At 36.1% G+C, this 24,713-nt stretch overlaps 1 protein-coding gene across 5 annotated transcripts in view; it reads left to right on the top strand.

The window, feature by feature from the left end:
- Nucleotides 1-832: 832 nt before the first annotated feature.
- The window catches only part of Dbp80 (Dead box protein 80), a gene marked incomplete at its 3' end in the record, with an annotated part of 142,844 nt that continues 118,963 nt past the window's right edge, over nucleotides 833-24,713 (top strand). For 4 of the 5 annotated variants that reach the window (NM_001276241.1, NM_001276239.1, NM_001015151.3 and 1 more), the window contains exons 1-4: nucleotides 833-939; nucleotides 998-1,056; nucleotides 14,399-14,530; nucleotides 14,593-14,788. In NM_001276241.1, the coding sequence (NP_001263170.1) occupies nucleotides 892-939; nucleotides 998-1,056; nucleotides 14,399-14,530; nucleotides 14,593-14,788 (435 nt within the window). In that variant the 5' untranslated portion in view covers nucleotides 833-891. The remainder of the gene's footprint in view (nucleotides 940-997; nucleotides 1,057-14,398; nucleotides 14,531-14,592; nucleotides 14,789-24,713) is intronic. The other variant, NM_001276240.1, reaches the window with a different exon arrangement.

Below are 24,713 nucleotides of genomic sequence, written 5' to 3' on the forward strand. Positions count from 1 at the left end.
ACTTCTCCGTTTGTATAGTCATGAAGTCGTACCGTTGCGTCTGTCCTAACAGTCGTTGGTACAAGAATTAGAATACCGTAACCTAAAAAGATATAAAAAGATTGGAAGCTCTATGACATAAAGACGACTCTGCTATTGATCCTGATCAAAAATATATATACGTTATATGGTCGGAAACGTTTCCATCTGAGTGTTATATACTTTTCAACGAATCTAGTGTAATGTGGAGATAAATTTAAAATTTCTGAGAAGGGACCTAATCAAGGGAAGGGTGTACATTTGACTCATGAAATTAACATAAAAGTATCGCATTGTGCGCTGGTCTCTTAGCATAATGCTTGTCATGCCATGGAGAGATAATCTTGTGGGGGGAAATCTACTTAAGATGCTTAGCCGGCATCCATATGCTGCACGTCCTTCTGCCCAAGTCCTCATCAGGTATGTGGCACTTATATGGCGCCGAGACCGATCCAATGAGTCTTAACGTAATAACTGGAACACTCCTAAAAGATCATTGTAACATCATTATAACCAAATATTTTTTTGAATATATGATATCATATAAGATTATATATCGTATTTATTTAATCATATTGAAAGTTAAGAAATCAATGCTTATATTAAATTATATCTGGTTTACATATTACATGCTCGTCTAAAATTCAGACTATTTCGGCAATTTTTGTAAAACCTCTCAAGCTTTTCCAACCAGTCTTATGATGAATGTTAGAATTCGGTGTAAAACAATACAATAAATTATGAAAGTGTGTTCTGGATGAAGCTATGTGGAAATAGGCTATTATTTAACATGTCAGTGTAATTATTTTTAGGAAAGACCAGTTGGTCACTCTGACGTTAAAAATAAAAGTAACTTATTAATTCTATTTAAACATGGGTGATTGGGCTAAAAAAGCAGAGGACCAGGAGGTTTCTAAGCTGGTATTTGCCTTTTATTATAATTGTTTGTAAATATATTTTTCCCACTCGTTTTATTTAGGTCGACAAACTTAACCTAGACTCTAAATCTGGAGAAGAAACCGATTTCGACGTCGCTGAGTAAGTTTTGCTATAAATATTACATCCACATGCATTACTGTATTAATTTAGTATTTTACTATTTTATATCTTAATAAATGACCTGGAAAAGATTAAAAGATATTTAAAAAAGATTTAAATTATTTATAATTCCTTTTAAATTATTCGGTTCATCTTTGTTTACTTTTACAAGCTCTCTAAGAGCGTTAATTTATACGAGTGCGTACCGGCAGACCTTAAACAATGTCGCACCAAAGACACTAGATTATTCTAGGGTCTTTGGTCGCACCAACGTTTTTGTACCAGCAGTCATGATACTCCATGCGATTTAACCGCAACTTCACGAAAAAACAACAATTTTTGGCTTCTGGCTACATAAGTCATTTAATCCATATTAAGCATTTTAAACAAAACATGATTTTGTGGGTGTGCAAAATGAATGCCTTTGAAAACAAATCAACTCTTTATTAATTTCCTTTAAAAATATTCTAATTTATATATACAGTTTGTCAAGAAACTGTTTACACACTGTGAAATAAGTTGAATTTTTGACTTTAAAGCTAAAAATTAAGGCTTTTTTGCTTAATTAAACGCAATTTTTTTATTCAATATAATTAAACAATATTTATTTTACTTATAAATCAAAAAACAAATTAAAAATATTCAATATACAAGAAAATAAACAAGAAATTCCAAACTTTTGAGACTGTCAAGAAACTCTACACATTTTGTTTTCCTGCTTTGTTTTGCTCTTTTCCTTAGAACTCGGTTTTTCCGTTATTTTTCTTTGCATTTCTTTTTACAACGCTTCTATTGAAATTTTTTGACATTGCTTGGGAAATTTTGCTGATCGAACGTGCTTAAAGTAAATTATTAAATTTGATAAAATGCCTGGAAAGAGATTAACTTTTGAAGTTACCCAATTAATAAACTATAACCACCAGTTGGGAAAATAAATTCCAGAATTAGTATAAATGTTTTCTGTATCCCGTAAAACCGTCTACAATGTTTTAAATCGCTCGGAAAAAGAGGGCAGGCTTGAACCTAAGAGTGGTGGTGGGCGGAAAACCAAAATTAACCAAGTCAACCTACGCCATAGGTACTCTCAAGAGTTGCAATAAAAAAGCCTTTGCTGTCAGATGCCAATATTGAAAAGCGTCATTCATTCGCTGTGAGCAATGTGGATCATCCGGAAGAGTACTGGGATGACGTCATATTTTGTGACGAAACTAAAATACTGCTCTTTTATAACGATGGGCCAAGCAGAGTATGGCGCAATAGTCAAATAGTGGGAAAAGATCCCGCTTGAATATGACCTCCAAAAACTTATCTATTCCATAAAAAAAGTGTCCAACTTGTAGCCAATGACAATGGGGAACATACTACTAAAACTTTTAAAATTTTAATGAAATAATTTAAAAATTTAGTATTAAACTTCGATTTAGTGTTTTGTGTAAAGAGTTTCTTGACAGTCTCAAAAGTGTGTAAACTTGGAATTTCTTGTTTATTTTCTTGTATATATAATATTTTAAATTTGTTTTATGATTTATAAGTAAAACAAATATTGTTTAATTATATTTTATAAAAAAATTGCGTTTAATTAAGCAAAGAACCCTTCATTTTTACCTTTAAAGTCAAAAATTCACTTATTTCACAGTGTGTAAACAGAGTCTTGACAAACTGTATAAGTGTCATCTAATTTTTTTCTGCACCCCATATAAGCTTTCCATTTATAGAATTATTCAACTTTTGAGGGAAACAAATTTCCAAAGCTCTCGCTTAAACAGTTTTCTAAATATCACATCAAAGATTTTTTCTCAAGGGGCGATCTGGTGACGCGGAGTGTACATGTGTACATATAAAAAAAACTTATCTTACCCATTACTCACTCGTGTAGTAAATGGGTATACTAGATTCGTTAAAAAGTATGTAAAACGTAGGAGGTTGTATTTCCGAACATGTAAAGAATATATATAATTGATAAGGATCAATAGCCAAGTCGATCCATGTCCTTCTGTTTGTCCGTTCATAAACGTCGAAATCTAAGGAACTATAGGAGCTAGAAGGTTGAGATTAAACATACAGATTTTAGAACTCCAACGCAGTCCAGGAATAGCTGCATGCAATCAAAAAATGTACTGCTAAATGGAATGTGGCCATTAACTCGTCAAAGTCAGCCTGTGTAACTTTTTCCCTGCGGCCCGGAACTTGCACAGGTCTGACTTTCGATAGAAACCCCATCATCAATGTCACATCGCACTGCTACCTAGGAGTTCATCTAGATCGGAGACTGACCTAGAGGGCCCACAGCACGTCAGTCTAATTTAAGTTACTGGCGAAGCTAAAAAAGCTCGACTGGCACTTCCACTCCAGCAAACTACAAATGAGCTCTGAGGCTCTTTTAATCAAAGCCATACTTGCTCCAACGTGGATTTATGCCATCCAGGTGTGGGGAATTGCCGCCAAATCCCAGCTCAATAGGCTCCGTGTGGTCCAGTCGAGAGCTGCACGTCACGCATCTGGGCTCCCCTGGTACGTGACGAACAAGGTAATCGAAAGAGGTCTGAAAGTTACCCCTCTTGGGGATCAGATTAATTTTCACAGCAGCCGTTATGCCATCAGGTTTATGGTCCACCCGAACCGACTAGCAAATATCCTATCCGGGTTTCCCATCTCCTGGGTACACCCCATCGATCTCCCTACCCGGAGGATAGTGTTATACTATTATACTATTACACATTAAGTAATTAATAACTAGATAAATTTTTCCTTTTCTACTTAATAATTAAGCAACCACTTGGTCTCATATACCTTTATACACACATTATGTTAAGTTCAGAGGAATTAACTGAACGATTCCTTTGGAATCAAAATAAATAGTATGAAGCATTAGTCTTTAAAATTTCTATCGATATCACACTAGCTGAGTAACGGGTATCTCATAGTCGGGGAACTTGACTATAGCATTATCTCTTGTTCTGTAATGTCTAAATACTTGTGCATTTTCCACAAATTAGCATATCGTAATTATTTGAAAAACTGTACATAAAATGGTTTATTTCTTTTTAAAATTCTTTTGCTGGGTAAGATAATCAAGTTCAACGTAATAGGGCATTTTGATGTTAAAACTTCACATCTTGTATTTTTAATAAAATACATTTTTATTAATCATATATATCGTGGCGTTTCTATGGGCAACCTTTGTATGCTATTCGTGCTGATTGGGTCTGTTAACTAAACAATTGTGTTTGGTTCTAAGATATTTTGATTTTGCTCGTCATTAATTAAGACGAGTGTGAATACTGTGATACTGTTTTTCATAATAACTATGTTGAAATTCCTCGCAATCGTGTGCGTCTTGAAATCTCAACATATCAATAGACATTTTGGTTTGTGCACTGTCTGATGGTGTCAGTCGTTTGGTATTTGGGATTTTAGTAATCTTAGATGTGGAGGCTTGTTGTAGTTGGGGGTATGTATTTCCTCTAAAATGTGCTGTTTGGGGATTTTGAATTTTATTGTTGTATTGTTGAAAACAACAAAAAAATTAAGGCATCTGCAGTGTATAGTTGGGTCTAAAGGGGTCCATGTATTGATTAAAATTATGTTGCTTAAATAGTGAATAATTGTATTGGTAGTTTTCTAATCAGTATTGTAATAGAATATAAATAAAGGTGTCTCCCTGAAGTTCTTGGTATCTTGTAGTTCGGTTTATGGGGTTTGAATTCTGCAATTAGTCTCTCTTTGACTGTAGGCCAATCTTTGACGTGTCCATCGTTAGTTAGAGTGAAATAACGTAGTCCAATCTGTTTATGAGGGTGTAGAGGGTTTCTGGATCACCATTAAATGTCATTATGTCTTTTAGCTGCCGACGGGCTTCGGCAAGTTTGTTATCGTTCAGCGCCACGATTTGGAGTGCGGCAATAATTGTTTATTGTAGATTTTTAATTTTTATTGATTTCAAAAATATATATTTATTTTTAATTTTAATTTATTTTTTTTACTGTACTGTATTTGTTTTTAGTGGTCAAGTTTAACCTTCACTTTTTGGGTTAGACATCTGATTTGGAATTATAATCAAATTCAAATTGTTTTCTCCTATTTGTGTTGGGAATTATTTAAGGGAACTAGTTTATTAAATTATCCCCCTTCACCTTTTTGTGTTGGATAACCGATTTGGAATTATAATCCAAGTTGAAAGATGTTCGCGTCTATGAGTTTCAAAATTTTTTACGAGAACTGGACTATAAAATTTAATTTATTTTCCACTTGAGGTTCTTTTTTTCGGATACTTTTTGTATCCTACCGACTGCGCCAGTGAAATGTTAGTATTTTATTTAGTCGAACTAATGTCCCATCGGGACAACGCTAAAAAAGAAGACCGGAAAATTGCTTTTAGGTCTTCATTCTTATTATCTCAGCTTCAGACTAAATATTAGTGACAAAAATATTTCTTATACTGCCCTATAGTTTACATTATTTCTGGAGTGAGATCGACCGCTTGGAATATCGATTGTATACACATTCACATTCATACAATTCACATCCACGAATTGTGTACATTGCGTGAGATTCGCCACTCTGCATGGGCGAATGGGCAAAATCATTGGGTGTCTAGGATCGTATGAAAGTGCCAAAATTTCCAACCGGCCGTCAATGCGTAAAGTGTCTTTCTCATCCGAAAAGGGCAGTAGCGAAGCAATAGAGCTTTAGTTTTTGACAATTCCCTTAGACTGCACCTCCTTAATTTCGCCCCACATATGCACACTCTGGACGAGGCGTATAAGAATAGTTCAGTGTAAAATAACGGAATCACAAAGCACATGATGTCGATTACGGGAAATTAACGTCACGCTCTTTCAGAGCTCAATTAGTGGTCGTTTAATAGCACAAGAGGCGGACCATGGGAGTTGCACCTCTGGAAACAGTGTCAGGAGGGTTAATATCGGTCTGACATTTCATGCCCCTTGTTAGCTCCTGAATAGGGGCCACTCGGTTGGTAACAAATAAATTAAAGTTAGAAGGTTCGTCCATGATCCTAGACAAGGTCCATCGAAGCATCCAGTCTGGCTATGGAATTCATCAGTTAAGGCAACAATAAAGCCGCCGAAATCCCCAACTTCGGTACCGTTAATGTTTTTAGGGAACTACTCTAGACTTCGAGTACAGTAGATATCTAGTTGCCTTCTCGGACTTAGAAACAATGTACACGCAAGCTCCGTACGCTTCCATGCTGGCATCGCAGAATACATATCTTCAACGGTACTGTAATTGTTAATGTTCCACATTCATCAACACTTCGCATATAAGTTAAAACTAGAGTTCAATTTGCGAGTTGACCATTTAACTCGGATTCAAATTGAGAACTGAACATTGAAAGTAAGAAAGTAAGAAATTAAAGTAAGCCATAAGCTAGCTGTGGGTGTCCGACAGCGGCGTCGGCAGAACGTCGCGGTGGAGAGTGGTTTGAACTTCGAGAGGAATAACTGTTATCTTGTCTGGACCGTCGATAGAAGTAACTCTTGCTTTTTCGGAACGATCCAGACAGGTGGCTGCTGGCATAGGTCTGGGAGGTAGTATTAGTCTGGTTTGGTAACCCATATTATTGGTTACAGGTATTGGGCGTGGAAGCGGCCCTTGGGTGTGTTTCTAAAAGTGTTCTGTTGTATTTTGGCCGAAGCGTGATTGGTACGGTAAGTCTGGTTTTCTAACTTTATGCACACGTGCAAAGCAGATTGCAAGTCAGGTCGCCACGGAGACCTCGAATAAAGGTATCTAAAGCTTTATTCCTGTACAGTTTGGTGATAGGCGATTCTGATTCTCTGCCTAATTCCATGCAATTTATTTTATTGAGTATTAAAGACAAATGTCTGTAAAAAACTTTATGGAATTCTTCAACAGTCTGATTGCGCTTTTGGAATATTGTCATTTGATAATGGCACGATCTCGTTTGTCTGCATAAAGTAATATTAAGCACTTTGAGATAGCTGCTCAGTTCAAATGGGCGTTATAAGAATCAAGGGAAATGTCTGCGTTGCCTTTTATCTTATTTTGAATTGTATGCAAAATAGCAAAATACTTTGCTGTACAGTGTGAGCATAAGCTTCCAATATTCTATCTACACTCTTCTTCCAGGAACCGAATTCAGCTGGGTCACCGGAAAAATCATGCACATTTTACAATATCGGGAACTTTGTCCAGATCTTGTAAATGACGCAGATTTTCTGGGTTAATACCCTGGCTCTCGACATTTGCAAAGTCAAAGCTAGAACTTTGACTTTGTTGCAAGAGAGTTGGGAGTTGTTCGATCAGAATCTGACGAATGGTTTCGGCTAGTTGTTCGTGCTGTTGTGTTTGATTTTAGAATTCAAAAATAGCTTATTTAAAATTAATAAACTTGTTTAATAATTAATAATTTGTAGTAGAAAAATTTTATAGCACATCAAAATTTTATTTAATTAAAAATTATTTTAGATTTATGGAATGGTAAATCTAATGGTTTTGTATAAATTGTAATTGCTTTAATTTCAAAATTTACTTAATTCAGTTTTAACAAAGGAAAACGTGATCAAAGAACTGTGTGTTTTGTTTAAAGTGAATTTATTTTATTTTTATTGTTGAAAGACAGTGTTGGTTTGGCCTATGCAGCCACTTTTTTGGTGACGACCAAAATTGCCCTCTGTCCGCTCGCTTACTATGAGAGCGTAAGAAATCTAGAAATAGAATTTGCTTGCTTGTGTGAGTGAAAACAAGAGACAAGAACACGTATATGTGAGCGTGTTGTCCTAGAAGACGATTTTTGGGCCGAAAACAATTCTGATCGAAGAAACGAATTTACAAATTTGGGGAGTTTTGGCCAATTTCGTAGAAATATGATGAAAATGCTCGCTTTTTAAAAATATCAACTGGGAATATAACAAAAATAAAAAACTGAAACTGAAACAACTGAATCTAGTGTGCATTTTAAATAATAAAATTGGATCATTTACATACATCATATTAAGTCAAATGACTTAATAAATATACTAAATAATTAAGCCAAATACAAAGAAAATTATTATAACTACTGTAATTTAAAACAAATTTTCCAAAAAGAAGACATTATATGGAGAAATAAATATTTCATAAAAAAAATACGTAGAAGAAAAAAAAAATTATAAAATAAATAAAAATATGAAAACTGTTTATTGCAAAAGTCATATCTTGAGGCAAGAAGTGCGGACACAAGCACTTAACAATCATTGCCCTTATAATTTTTCACACGTCACAAGCTGAATACTCTAACAAATAATAATAATTATAATAAATACAAATATTCTAATATAGTCATTTTTGAAATTTATTTTGTGATAATATGTACATAGATTTGGCTATTTCTATTCTATTTTCAAATAATAATAACGTTAAGGCAATGCAAAACAAGAATTTTTCGTATGGTGCCAATTGATCAAAAATAATATAGATTTAAAGTCTAAGAACTTCTAAGGTGAAGGGAATATTTTGTCAAATTTACAATGCATGAGCATACGTGTGAACACATACAGTTGTTTGCTATCACTGTATGCGTAGAACAGAGCTGTTCGCTGTAGCGCTCTCCGCTCTCTCGCTCTCGAACAAAAATTCGAGAGAGCCTGGAGCCACCTCTAGAGCCACGGCGAAAAAATCGTGTGCCCAAAAATCGTATGGCGTTACGCATCTTGCTATTCTAGTGTCTTTGCTTAGAGGGTCCCTTAGGATTCGCAAGATTGAGCTTTGTTATACTGCTTTATTTATTTGCAGCGCTTCTTTTATTCACAAATTTTGTCAATCTCTTCAAACACTTTTACTTGTTTTATTTTTAACTTATCACTATTTTACTTTTAATTATTTGTGCTTTGATTTATTGTTTTATTATTAGTCTTTAAGTAATCTGATTGATGCACTTAATTTAACTTACATTGCTATCTTGATACGGCTACTCCATCTGGTGATCCGGATGTTGTCCTATTTACTTAGTTACTTGGGATCCTGCAATGCACACGCGTAGAGGATGTTCTGCGCTCGGACCTTGACCTAGACCGCCTATAGGTTGCCTTTAGTAAATCCGCGTACCAAAGAATGCAACAAGGGTTTTGAGACTGAAGGATTCGTACAGATGTACTAATCATCTGACTTAACAAGATTTCCTTCTTATCAGGTCCCTGTTCGGGCGCCAGTTAAAACTCGAGTCGAATTTGGCGAGTTGACCTTTTATTTCAGATTCAAATTGAGTACTGAACATAGAAAATTAAAGTAAACCCTAAGCTAGCTGTGGGTGTCCGGCAGCGGCGTCGGCAGAACGTTGGCGCCGTCGCTGACAAAGTGATAGGCAGCTAGGCGAAGAATTTGAGTGATTTGAACTGGATCAAATTGCCATCTCTGCAATTTCGGCGTTGCGTGGGACTCGTCGCGGCGGAGAGTGGTTTAAACTCGATTGTACTGGATCAAATTGCAATCTCTGCAGTCGCGGCGGAGAGTGGTTTGAACTTGTATCGGCCGGCGAGAGGTTAACATAGAGGTTGTTAATTTCTATGTATATGCAATTGTTCCACAACAATCAACACATCCGCACGAATAATAACAATAGTTATTCTTTCAGTTGTATTTATACCCGTTACTCGTAGAGTAAAAGGGTATACAATATTTGTTGAAAAGTATGTAACAGGCAGAAGCGTTTCCGACGATAATAAGGTATATTTATTCTTGATCAGGATCAATAGCCGTATGAATGTCGAGATCTCAGGAACTGTAAAAGCGAGAAGGTTAAGATTCAGGATACAGATTCTAGAGACATAGACGCAAGTTTGTTGACCCATGTGGCCACACCAAAGACACTAGAATAACAAGATGCGTAACGGCCATACATTGGTTTGGCACTATGCAGCCACTTTTTTTGGTGACGGCCAAAATTGCTCTCTTTCCGCTCGCTCACGCTGAGAACATAAGAAATCTAAAAATAGAATTTGCTTGCTTGTGTGAGTAAAAACAAGAGACGAGAACGCGTATATGTGTGCGTGTTGTGCTAGAAGACGATTTTCGGGCCGAAATCAATTCTGATCAAAGAAATGAATTTACATTGTACATATTAGGGTAGTTTTTTGCCAATTTCGTAGCAATATGATGAAATAAAATAATTTTTAAAAATTCGCGCCCTTCTTATTATAATTTTAAAATTTTAATTTTAATTTTAAAATTTTTTAATTTTAAAGCTTTTTAAATTCGTTTGTTAAAATCGCCGCTCGAATTAGCTACCGTTTACATATTTATATTTATGTTGATAATTATTTATGTGTAATATGTGTAATAGTCGGTACCCAGGGAACACCACGGGGAGGCCATTACAATTGTAATGGGGTCTTATATTTACGTATATGACCTTCGAGTCGACTTGAAATATTTTAATGTTTAACATTAAAACATTTCCACATTCCCCAATTAAGTTATTTTTCTAACTATTGGTTTTTATTATATATTGCTCGATTTTTCAGTCGTCAGTTATTTAAATAACATACTGAAAAACAACTGAATCTAATGTGCATTTTATAATATAATATAAATATAATTATTATTTATTATTTATATATATTATATATATATAAATATATATAAATATATATATATATAAATATATATATATATATATATTATATATATTTATATATAATATAATAATAAAAATGGATCATTATCATATATAAATCATATTAAGTCAAATGACTTAATAAGTATGCTAAATAATTAAAGGAAGTAAAATATAAATTATTATAACTACTTATAACAAAAGGAATACATTACATCGAGAAATAAATATTTCATAAAAATAATACGAAGTAGAAAATAAAAATTTGTAAAATAAATAAAAATATGAAAACTGTTTATTGCAAAAGTCACATCAAAGACACTAGAATTATTCTAGTGTGTTTGTTTTGGTCATATCTTGAGGCACGAAGTGCGGACGGACACAAGCACTCAACAATCATTGCCTTATTAATTTTTCACACGCCGCAAGATGAATGACAAATATTCTTATATAAAGTCATTTTTGAAATTGATTTTTGTGATATTATGTACATAGATTTGGCTATTTCTAATCTATTTTCAAATAATAATAACGTTAAGGCAATGCAAAACAAGAATTTTTCGCATGGTGCCAATTGATCAAAAATAATATAGATTTAAAGTCTAAGAACTTCTACGGTGAAGGGCATATTTTGTCAAATTTACAATGCATGAGCATACGTGTGCACACATAAAGTTGTCTGCTATCACTGTATGCGTAGAAAAGAGCGGTTCGCTGTAGCGCTCTTCGCTCTCTCGCGCTCTAACAAAAATTCGAGAGAGCCTGGAGCCACCTCTAGAGCCACGGCCAAAAAATTGTGTGCCAAAAAATCGTATGGCGTTACGCATCTTGTTATTCTAGTGTCTTTGGCCACACCCTCTATAACGCCTACAAACCGCAGAAAACTGCCCCGCCCACACTTTTGAAAAATGTGTTGAGATTTTTACACATTTTTATTAGTCTTGTACATTTCCATCGATATGCAAAAAAAAAATGTTGCCACGCTAAATCTAACGCCCTAAAGCAGTCAAAACTGCCACACCCACATTTTTTAAAAGTAATGTATATTTTTTCATAGTAGTAATAATAGTAATACTAGTAGTAATGCTGGTAGTAATACTAGTAATAGTATTGTAAATTTATATCGATTTCCCAAAAAACTTTTTACCACACACCCACTCTAACATATGTCAAACAACCGATCAGTCGAACCCCATGCGAAGCTTAGTAAACACACAATGATGCGGCAGAAAATACTTGGACGAAGAAATATCTGCAGAGTTAAACAGACCAATGTGATACGACTGCCGCTATAGTTTTCGCTCCTGATTTAAAAATTTAAATCTTCCCAAAATTTGTGGACTTAATTTATTTGTGGGTTTAAATGGTCAATGCTCAGAGTATTCACCTGTAGGTAATCGGGTGTAAGTGTAAACAAAATTCCTCGAGCTCTTCCTTGGTTGTAGCGCAAACTGCCTCATTTCAGCTCTCTACCTCAACCTTATCCAGACTATCATCATTTTGATTAACGAAGACACGATTGGCAGTCAACGTAAAGGTATTAAACAAATATCGACTGTAAATCCAGGAGCCGGAATCATGCAATTCCATGCAGCGTATAAATAACCACGAGCGGATCCTTACGAGTACTACTGATGGAGCTGTGGCTAGCAGAACAACATCGGAAGTGAGGCCCTAAATCATTAGAGAACTATTAGACTGGGAGCCTGCAGTTTCAATTTCAGGATTTATTACAGAAAATACATTTGTTTGACTGTCACTAGTATTAATATTAAAAGTATTGGTCGAGTGCAATTTAGTTGCTGGCTGCGAAGGGTTGGCCTGAAAAAGTAGCATTTCTATTTCCACACACACGGCAGCCACGTTTTGGGCAAATAATGCGAAGGGATAATTTCCTAATTTCAGCATGGTGTAATGTGGGAGATTGAACGGGATGGTCAGCAGCATTGGAAAGACACAAACGTTTTTCTACTGGTGTTAGAATTCTACTACTTGTTCCCACCTGAGATGTAGAGGTATAACTACCCATGGCATAAAGGTTCCAGTTTCTGACAACGGTTTTCCAAAAATCCATAGAATTCCTTTTCCGAGGGTATTTTATCCATAGTCCTGGTGTCCTCCCAGCAACATCATTGCAGCAGCCAAATAGAGCTGGTAGCTTGTTCATCTCTACTCTGTTGAATATCAGCACGCAACTCAAGATGTAAATCTTGAATTTTATCAAATTGATCTCAGCGTTGGCTGCCGATTTCATTAAAATCGAGAGCTTCTAGCGAATCTTGCCGTCCATAAGCATTTTTTTTTTATTTTGTCAATCAGATGCAAGCGCACATCTAAATCAATATAATTGACTACACCAATTTTATCCACAATAACTTCACTGACAATAAACCTAAGACGGTCCAAATATACTTCGGTTTTACGTTTAAGAAACTGTATCTTATCAGAAACCGATGAAAGGGTAGGCACATCAGCAATAGGCATATTATTGAAAACTACATCTCAGCTTTACACAAAATCAATTTCTAATTATTCGGAAGCAAACTTTTTTGTCCGAAGTTATACGCGGTCAAAACTGCACAACGTCGGAGTCACCAGTGTTTCCGCTGCCAGCTATTTGGCAGCTTTATTTTCCAATTAAAACTCACCCTTAATTTGAGAAATACATATTATTTCATGTGCGCTTAGAATAGCGGCGACAACAACAAAAGGTATCAAGAAATAAAGAGTGAGTACATAAAAACTACCGCCGATGAAACAAAGTATATAAGCAATATAAGTGTGGGTTTTCGCTTTCGGTAAACAAACTGCATCTATGACTCTGAAATCTGCATGCCTAGTCTCATCTTTTTAGCTTTTAAAGTTCCTGAGATCTCAACTTTCATACAGATGGGACAGGCGGGCATCGCATGATCCACCCTGGTAGGGATCCTGATTATAACGGTCGGAAACATTTTATTTTACCTGTTTACTTTATGAGTAGCGACAATAACTAGAACGATCATACAATAACCACAAAAAAATAATTTCCCACGAAAAAGGATTGTATACTTAACTAAGAAATCTTAAATTATCTTATTTGCTTAGTGATAGTGTTAACTTATTTGTATTGTAACCATTGTATAAATTCAGCATTCAAAATGAGTTCTGCGTGCACAAAAGTATGCGTTACACGAATTTATTCATTGTTGAGGCGAGCCAAATATAAAACAAGAGACAATGCTATAGTCGAAATGCGAACGCGAATTTTCATAATTTTTTTATGTTATCGATATTGGTCAAGAAAAATGGGAAAAAGTTTGTGGGCGTAGATGGGGTCGTGGCAAAAATTAATTTACAAGAAATTTACAAGACTAATATATGAAATATATGAATATGTATGTAATATGTAAATATAAAAAAAATCAATGCATTTTTCAAAAGTATGGGCGTGGCAGTTTTGGGCGGTGTCAGAGTGGGCGTGGCAAAAGTTTTTTAACAAATTGATAGAAATTTACAAGACTAACATGAAAAATTAAAATATGAAGAAGAAATTTAAAATATGAAATAATATCAAAACATTTTGCAGTTCTGGGCGGTTTGTTGGGGTGGCAACATGGGCCAACAAACTTGCTCTGCGTAATGTCTCTATAATATGTATACTTAATTTCAAGCTTGATGGACAGATTTGCATGCTTTATCATGTCAACTTATTAAATTTTATTTTTTTAGAGATCACAGAGTTCATAAATACTTAAAAAATATTTAATTTCATTGATTTTTTAGTCCAGCTGAAACAAGTCTCCTCATAAAAATACTAGGAAAGGGGCTGGTGAACACAAAGCTATCTCTCGACATTCAACAAAAAAATCCGAATTCACCCTTACATTCCGTGAAAACATTTGAAGCCTTACACCTGTAAGTATATGGATTAGCATATCTTCGCAAAAACTATTATGAAGCTAAAAAATTTTATTTAGAAAAGCATCTCTGTTAAAGGGAATTTACGCAATGGGGTTTAATACTCCATCAAAAATTCAAGAAACAGCGTTGCCAACTCTTCTCGCAGATCCACCGCAAAATATGATAGCACAAAGCCAGTCTGGGACAGGCAAAACAGCCGCATTTGTATTGGCCATGCTTAGCCGAGTCAACGTTTGTTTAAATCATCCTCAGGTACTTAAATTCGTAAATAAAACTTTTTCAGCTGTGTTCAATGAAATATCATTGCAAGAGAAACTAAGAAATAGAACGGTATTTCTCCATGTCCCTTTTCGGGTTCGACTTTTTATTCCACTTATTTTTTTTAAACGGAATTTGCAGATAATGGAAAGGAAAGTCCGGTTAGTTGTTCGTGTTAACATTTTTTCTGTACATTCTTGAGCAAATTCACAACTTTTGGGCTGTTCATTAGAATAGCACTGTCCCGATATAATTAATATGTTTTAAAAAGTGTGTTTGGTTAAGTTAATTCATATATTTAAAAGGGCTACAAATTAAAAAAAAATGTTTTAGTTGGTAGAGGGCAGCACTGATCCCAGGCGAAAATAATGTTAAATAAGGACATTAAAAAAAATGTTCTGCCAAAATGGTATCCGATGCCATTAAATATTAATGGAAGCCCGAAAAACGTAGAACCATACGTAAATGAACAGGTATAGAGGATCGACGCATAGTAGCTCAAAGAAGCTGGGTTCGGAAAAATCGATCGAATGACCTTCGAGTTTATTTTTCACTACTTATCGTAATTACTATTTGCGCTTATATTTCCGTTCCTTCGCTTTGCAACAAAACGATAAAACGCAAAGGAAATTATTATAAATACTGTAATTTAAAACATACATTTTCCAAAAAGAAGTCATTACATGAAGATATTTCATAAAAAAATACGTTGTAGAAAATAAAAATTTATAAAATAAATAAATATGGAGGCACGAAGTGCGGACACAAGTACTCAGTAATCATTGCCTTTGTAGTTTTTTACAAGTCGCAAGCTCTAATGACAATATTGTAATATAAAGTCATTTTTGAAATTTATTTTGTGATATTATCTATATAGATTCGGCCATATTTAAATAATATATAAGCTATATTTAAATAATAATAATGTTAAGGCAATGCAAAGCAAGAATTTTTTAAATTGTGCCAATTGATCAAAAATAATATAGAATTAAAGTAAAGTCTAAGAACTTCTAAGATGAAGGACATATTTTGTCAAATTTACAATGCATGTCACTGGCATGCGTATAAAAGAGCTGTTCGCTGTAGAGCTCTCCGCCCTCTCGCTCTTGAACAAAAATTCAAGAGATCCTGGAGCCACCTCTAGAGCCACACCGAAAAACTCGTGTGCAAAAAAATCATATGGCCTTACGCATCTTGTTATTCTGGTGTCTGTGGTGTAACTCACTATGTCTGACGCTGAATTGAATCAATTTTCGGTCACCAACTAAAAAAATGATTTGGGAGCATTTGGATGCCAACCATCTGGCACAAAAGGAGAGTTGGCAGTACGACGTCTCCAAGCCATTTCTCCAGAGACACGTGGAGACTCCCCACCATACAAGGGATCAGCAGTGGAAACAGTAGAGGAAATGAATGGGATGCGTCTCTGATGAAACAACGTAAGTCACAAGGTGAATACGCGAGCGATCCCGGTCGACGTGAGGTCAATGACGTCAGAAACCCCAGGTGAGCTTTATCTGGATCAGTTATCACCAGTGGATTCAGAAGGAGCCACCCTGAAGAAGCTTTGGGACGTAATAAACGCAATCATGGACGTATTGCAGAAGATGTACTAGAAAATCGACGAATCGAACAAATATTTGCATGTTTGCCACAGCCATTATGTCACCGAAAATAACATTGAAGACTCTTGCACTGTCAACATGTGCGCTAAAAGCACCAATGTTAAAGTTAACGGCACCAAAGTGACCATTACCGCTGATGACATTGGTCAGGAACATACCAGTTTACTATGGTCCAGAATTAATTTTTTTTGGCATAAAGTCTAAATTTTTATGTCCATATATCGTCCTTTACCAATTGTAAAATCCCAAATGAGAAGACTTTACTCGTTGAGTTTTTGTAAGAAACTGATTTTATTTGGAAATATCTTCGGTTTAAATAGGTGACATGAGAATCGCATCTTAGAGTAAATGGCCTACGCAGAGGCCTAAGAAAATAGTCCCCGCCTCATCGGGGTCCCACGCTCCGGCACATCTGCCTATCTTGAGCGGCGAGGACCTTATCTGTGGTCTCCCACTAAGGGACTTTTTAGGAGGCGGGGAACGATCTCAAGTGACTGACTCATGTAGTGTGCACTTAGATTACATGTTTTTGAGCACTGCACCCATGTCGCCTTAGATAACAAAATCCTAAATATAATTTATCGCTCTCGATTCATTTACATAAGATATGAACGGAGCCCAAAATTGTAAGTCTTTAAATATATTCGTGTTCATGTGTGAACACCAATTATTTTCTCAAAGAAAATTTATCATATAAATAAAAAAACAAAATTGACCAAAAGCTTCACTAAAGCTTTTAATGAGCTATTAGGGGTGCAGTGTTAAACAGATTTAGAAAGGGCGATTCCCGTCAAATTATTTGCCTACTTTTCCATGTTGTACGATTGTTAATACGCATCCATAAATTATAGTAAAATATGGAAAATAAAAGCCAAGGTATGTCGTTTTTACCGTATGTAGTTAATATATGTGTAGTTGTACTGTTTTTATGTTGTGTAACATGCAATTTATGTGTATTTTTACAGAAGTATAATTCATTTTCTGACAAAAGTTAAAAACGTCAGTTTGTACCTTTAACTATTGTCTTTGGCGGTAAAGTAATTTTTTTTGCCCATTTTTGCTCGTTTTCTAAACGACATAGCGACCTCCTGGACATTTGGAGGCGTAATAATCGGCAAATAAGTTATGTTTTAGATCAATAATCTGGGATCGAAAAGGACAGAAGAGATAGACAAAAAAACAACATGCTCCTTTTTAATTATTCATTAAAAGAAAACTGCCCGAGTGTATCAGACAACTAGACAGATTTATTTCCAAACATACTAAGTGGATGGCGTCTAAGATAACAATTCTTGTTAGTGATTTTGAAAACTCCAAGACGCCACAGCAAATGGGACGCCGAGACTTATCTTACCAAAATTCAGGAGAGAGATTAAAAAGGAAACTGTCATCCAATCTAGCAAGTGAAAGTGATCACGACACAAGTCTTTTGATTCATGCAGCAACTGTTTCTGCTAGAAAAGAATGCAAGAATGAAACTTTAACACCAGAATTTCCAAGCGAATCGAGGATGCACATTCAGTGGCAAAAACCAACTCCTCTTTCACCTCCTCTTTCAAAACACTCTGACAAAACAGCAATGTATAAGCACCAGGCTTTTAAATAAAAGCCATAACAGCGACATATATCCGTCCTATAATCGAAGCAAAATTACAGTGCGGACCAGAGGGTATAGAAGTAAAAAAAATCTCTTGGATCATACAGCGCAAAGATTAATTAAGTTGCAATCTGATGTTTTCAAGCAATTTCCAGATATCTTTAAAATCAAATTAATTTGCAACTACGGATTTGATAGGACAACTGGTCAGACTGCTTACAAGCAGCAATTTTAAACTGAAGCACTTGGCACACCAATTTCTGATCAATCTTTATTTGTAACTTCAAAGCTACCCATACAAATTATAGATTCGTTTAATAGGCATATCTGGATTAACAGAGTACTGCAGTCCATTCGATTTTGCAGGCCTCTACTGTCCACATAATGATGGAAAAAAATTATCAAATTAATAATCTTACGCCATTCACCTATAAATATAATGAAACTCGTGACATAAAAGTTACCTATGAAATGCTCATGCCTCTACTGTCCACATAATGATGGAAAAAAATCAGCTATATTATCAAATTAATAATCTTACGCCAAAAAAAAAAAAGAAAAATTCTAAACGTATTAACAGACACTAAATCTACTCAATGTTGTCCGATCTGTGGAGTCAGCACAACACAAATGTTGCAAATTTCAATTTTATTTCGGAAACCTTTGCATAAAAAGTTAACGTTTTACAATTTTGGAAAAGTCCACTACATGCTTGGATCCGATTTTTAAATTTTTTTTTAAACGTGTCATACAGAGCTGAGATAAAAAAGTGGCATATAAAAGGAGAGGACAAGGTTAAAATGAGTATTCGAAAAAAATATATCTAGGATGAAATGTGGAGAGAAATGGGCCTTCGAGTAAGCATGCCGAAGCAGAATGAAACCGCTTTCAGCAACGATGGTAACACGGCAAGAAGAGCTTTCGCAAGTACCAAATTCTCGTCGATAACCAACTTCAACGAACATCTTTTGGAAAAGATTCACATTATTTTTATAGCAATATCGTCCAACTGTCTTATAAATTCCGACAAATTTCGTTATTTTAGCGATATAACATTTCAATTATATTTGCAAACATATCCATGGTGTCCTATGCCACTAAAGATCCATGAAATACTCGTCCTCGGATTTCAAATCAATAATTCGGCGTTGGTTCCACTTGGATTCTAAAGGGACCGACTGTCACATGCCAGGAAAAATAGTCGAATTAATACGATGAGTGATATTTTCCACAGAAAGATTGATTCCTCGGACCCACTATTATTAACAATTTGTTTAAAAAAAGGAGAGGGAAAAAATAGGAAAAAAAAAAACACTGCCGAAGGCATTAATAAGTCTTTTGGAAATACAGTTTAGTTTTAAACCTGAGTTCAGATTCGGAAATTTTTTATGTAGACGCCAGAACAAAAACATAGACAAATTTCTTGGATCTCCAGCAGCATCTCTTGCCTTGGCAAAAGAGCATCTCTTGCCTTGGCAAAAGGGGTCACAAAGGAGTACGACGGCAGTGTATGTACGCATAGTTGGATCACACAGCTTCAGAACTTTTGCAAGATTTATAATTTGGACGACGGCTGCATGCATATGCTTCTAATTGCCAAACTGAAGGGCAACGCACAACGCTGGCTGCATGCAAACGCCTCGCGTATCCTGGAGATTTTTAATTTGGACGACGGCTGCATGCATATACTTCTAATTGCCAAACCGAAGGCACAACGCTGGCTGCATGCAAACGCCTCCCGTATCCTGGAGTCAATCGATCGGCTGTGCGAGCAGTTTATCATGAATCTCGCAAAACGTTAGAAAGCTAAAAATAGAATGTGTATATGTTTGCGTGCTTTGCTAGAAGACGATTTTCGGGCCAAAATCAATTTTGATCTATTTTAGATTCTAATTTTGATTTAAATCAATTTCGGCTCATTTCGTTGCAAAACTTTGGCACTGTGAGCAGTATTTACAGCATTAATATTAAGTTCATCAATATTTCAACTTAAATTAAAATAATGTTGCGATCTGGAATAGTTATTATTAATTTTGTAACTTAAAAAATCCTTTTTTCAAAAAAATAAAATACATTTTAAAGAATATTTTATAAAAATTATTTATATTATATAAATAAAAATATGCGACCTGTTCAATTGAAAACTGATTTCTTAAGGCACGACGTGCGGTCACATCGTTCTTTACTAGACAATATATACTCTTTCACACGTCGCAAGCTGAATACTCTAATGGCAATTATTCGAAAGTTTTTCATTTTTGAAATTTATTTTGTGATATTGTATATGTCGCATTACGGATGTATTCTGACCACTGTACGTGTCTGTCATATTATTAACATGGTTTGACCACTGTGCTTGCAAGACGCAGCTGCACAATGAGTTCGGTATATTGAGAGGTCATTCTTAGAATTTGACTACCACGAAGAATATGACTGGCGTCAAAGTACCGTTACGAGTGAGGCGACGGCGTTGTCGCGCTGTCGCCTAAAGTAGTCCAGCTAGCGTGTGTAAAGGATAGATCGATGCGTAGAAAATACGATCAGTTGCATGCAGACGATCGCGCACGCCGGTTGGAATTCGCTTCACTCAAATAGTTTAATTGCCAACATGGGAAATCAGGCACAAGAAAATGTCAACGCTGCGACATCAGAAGTGGGATCTGCTTTGCCTACAAATATCACCGATGCATACCTGGCAGCTTTACAAGTGCAAAACAACAACCTAATGGAGATCATCAAAAATATGCAGACACCAAAGGCATCGGCAACTGATGAAAAGGGAAAACATATAATTCTCCCAAAGTTTCATCCTGAGGGAGCTGGTGCAGATGCCTCAGCTTGGTGTACAACAGTGGATCTCATTTTTGCTGATAAAATGCCCGAAGGTAGCAGCCTGATGATAACTTTAAGTAAGGCGCTAGAGGGAAGTGCATCACAATGGCTGTCCCAAATATGCTTTGCTGGCATCACATGGCCACAATTTAAAGAACTCTTCGTTCAACGCTTCGTTGGCATCGAAACGTCTGCTGCCACACTGATGAAAATTTTGAACGGGCGACCAAAGTCTGGAGAAAGTTACACCGAATATGGAAGCCGAATCGTCACCTTACTTATGTCCAAATTTAAATCTATTGATCTGGAGGAAATGGCGGTTTCACTTACTCTGGCTCACATGGCACTAATTGATGACAAATTGTCGCGCTGGGTTTTTACAACATGCAACAAAAACTACAAGCGCATACTTTTAAAAAACGGAACCTTGATGACGACGCATCTACAACAGGCCCGGAGCGTAAAAAGCCTAAGTATCTCTCTCAAGTGAAATGCAATTATTGTGGGAAGGCTGGACATAAATATGCTGAATGTCGTGCTCGGCAGAGGTCACAAAATCAAGGAAGAAGTCACAACGGAAGTTCAACGCAAGGATCAAAAGACCGATCAACAGTCAAGTGTTTCAAATGCGACGAGCTTGGGCACTTCGCATCCGCCTGCCCAAAAGGACGATCACGAGGAAATAATCAAGTAACCGAGAAACGTGTTGACATCAGTACTGTGGCTCCACCATCAGGAATAGTAAGAAGTTCAACCGGTGAGTCTGTTCCATTTTGCTTCGACTCTGGCGCTGAATGTTCCTTAGTTAAGGAAAGCGACGCCGATAAATTTAGTGGCAAAAGAATTAATAATATTGTAAAATTGAACGGCATATGTAATGATTCAATATGTAGCACTCAACAACTATTATGTAATATAAATATTGATCAATGTTATTTTGAGATTTTGCTACATGTTATTATGGATAAGTATTTGAAATATGACGTATTAATTGGTCGTGAAATTTTAGGCCAGGGCTTTGGCGTAACCATGGACGCTGACAAATTTCAAATTTACACAACCAAAAGAGTAGAATCGTTAGTAACTATCAATTATGAAGAAGTAATAGAAACAAATCATGAACTTGATGATCTTGATAAGACAGTCCTGAAAAAAATTCTAAAATGTTTTTCAGATTGGTTTATTGATGGAATACCAAAGACTAGGGTCACCACAGGGCAGTTGGAAATTAGATTAATAGATCAGCAAAATACAGTACAACGGCGGCCATATAGGCTTAGTGAAGAAGAGAAAAGCAAAGTGCGGGGTAAAGTTGATGAATTACTAAAAGCTAAGATTATTCGGCCAAGCTGTTCACCTTTCGCTAGTCCCATGATGCTAGTCAAAAAAAAGAATGGCACCGATCGACTGTGTGTAGACTATCGCATGCTAAATGAAAATACAGTGGCTGACAAGTATCCATTTCCCCTCATCTCAGACCAAATTGCTAGGCTTCGGGGTGCTAAATATTTTTCGTGCATAGATATGGCAAGCGGCTTTTATCAAATTCCAGTCCATGAGGACTCAATTGAACGAACAGCGTTTGTAACGCCAGAGGGTCAATACGAGTTCTTGACAATGCCGTTTGGTTTGAAAAACGCACCATCTGTTTTCCAGCGGGCTATAATGAAGGCCCTAGGAGATTTAGCCTACACTAATGCAATTGTGTATATTGATGATGTTCTCATAATAGCAGAAAGCAAAGAAGATGCGCTAGTTAGATTGCAGAGAGTGTTGGAGACATTAAGTAAGGCTGGATTTTCATTTAATGTCACTAAGCGTTCCTTTCTCACCACAAAAATAGAGTATCTCGGATTTGAAATAAGCAACGGAGAAGTCAGGCCAAATTCACGAAAAATTCAAGCTTTAAAAGCATTACCATCACCCCAAAATGTCTCACAGCTAAGACAATTCATTGGTTTAGCCACATATTTTCGTCAATTTGTGTTAAATTTCTCCCAAACACTTAAACTTCTGTATCTTCTCACATTTAAGAAAAACACTGACTTTGTTTGGTTACCAGTGCATGAACAGGTGCGAATAAAAATAATAACTATATTGACCCAGACGCCAGTTTTAATCATATTCGATCCGCAATACCAAATAGAGCTGCATACTGACGCAAGTTGTATTGGGTATGGAGCGATCCTGTTACATAAAATTGACAATAAACCTCATCTTGTAGAGTATTACAGTAAGTGTACGTCTCCCGCCGAATCTAAATACCATTCATACGAACTGGAGACGTTAGCAGTGGTAAATGCTATAAAACACTTCCGGCATTATTTGCAGGGACGTAAATTTGTAGTATATACTGACTGTAATTCTTTAAAGGCCAGCCGTACAAAACTAGATTTAACACCGAGGGTGCATAGATGGTGGGCGTTTTTACAGGCATTTGATTTCGAAATAGAGTATAGAAAAGGCGAGCGAATGGCGCATGTGGATTTTCTCTCTCGAAATCCAGTGCTTGAACAACAGAATGGTATGAATAAGATTTCAGAGTTAAGAATCAATTTGACCGAGGTATCTGATAATTGGTTAGTTTCAGAACAACAGCGAGATACTGAGATACAAGATATAATTGTAAAGTTAAAAAATAATGAGTTCCCAGGAAATCTGGATAAAACATATGAATTGCGAAAGGGAATACTTCATAGAAAAATTCAGCGAAATAGTAAGACCAAATGTTTGCCGGTAATACCAAAGGGGTTTTCGATGGGCCGTCATAAATCACGTCCATGAATCCATTATGCATCTTGGATGGGAAAAGACGCTGGACAAATTCAGCGAAATAGTAAGACCAAATGTTTGCCGGTAATACCAAAGGGGTTTTCGATGGGCCGTCATAAATCACGTCCATGAACCCATTATGCATCTTGGATGGGAAAAGACGCTGGACAAAGTCTATTGTTATTACAAATTTTGAGTGGCAAAAATGATTTGAAGGAATATGTCATCACCAAGTTTGTTTATTTTCATCACACTCTAAATGTAGATTCTGATAGCTGCATTAAGGCTGTAAAATCAGCCGTGTCCTTGTTTGGTTTACCCACTCGAATTATAGCACGACGTGCGGTCACATCGTTCTTTACTAGACAATATATACTCTTTCACACGTCGCAAGCTGAATACTCTAATGGCAATTATTCGAAAGTTTTTCATTTTTGAAATTTATTTTGTGATATTGTATATGTCGCATTACGGATGTATTCTGACCACTGTACGTGTCTGTCATATTATTAACATGGTTTGACCACTGTGCTTGCAAGACGCAGCTGCACAATGAGTTCGGTATATTGAGAGGTCATTCTTAGAATTTGACTACCACGAAGAATATGACTGGCGTCAAAGTACCGTTACGAGTGAGGCGACGGCGTTGTCGCGCTGTCGCCTAAAGTAGTCCAGCTAGCGTGTGTAAAGGATAGATCGATGCGTAGAAAATACGATCAGTTGCATGCAGACGATCGCGCACGCCGGTTGGAATTCGCTTCACTCAAATAGTTTAATTGCCAACATGGGAAATCAGGCACAAGAAAATGTCAACGCTGCGACATCAGAAGTGGGATCTGCTTTGCCTACAAATATCACCGATGCATACCTGGCAGCTTTACAAGTGCAAAACAACAACCTAATGGAGATCATCAAAAATATGCAGACACCAAAGGCATCGGCAACTGATGAAAAGGGAAAACATATAATTCTCCCAAAGTTTCATCCTGAGGGAGCTGGTGCAGATGCCTCAGCTTGGTGTACAACAGTGGATCTCATTTTTGCTGATAAAATGCCCGAAGGTAGCAGCCTGATGATAACTTTAAGTAAGGCG

Source organism: Drosophila melanogaster, chromosome 3L (assembly GCF_000001215.4).
Source record: "Drosophila melanogaster chromosome 3L".
NCBI classification, from domain to species: Eukaryota; Metazoa; Arthropoda; class Insecta; order Diptera; family Drosophilidae; genus Drosophila; species Drosophila melanogaster.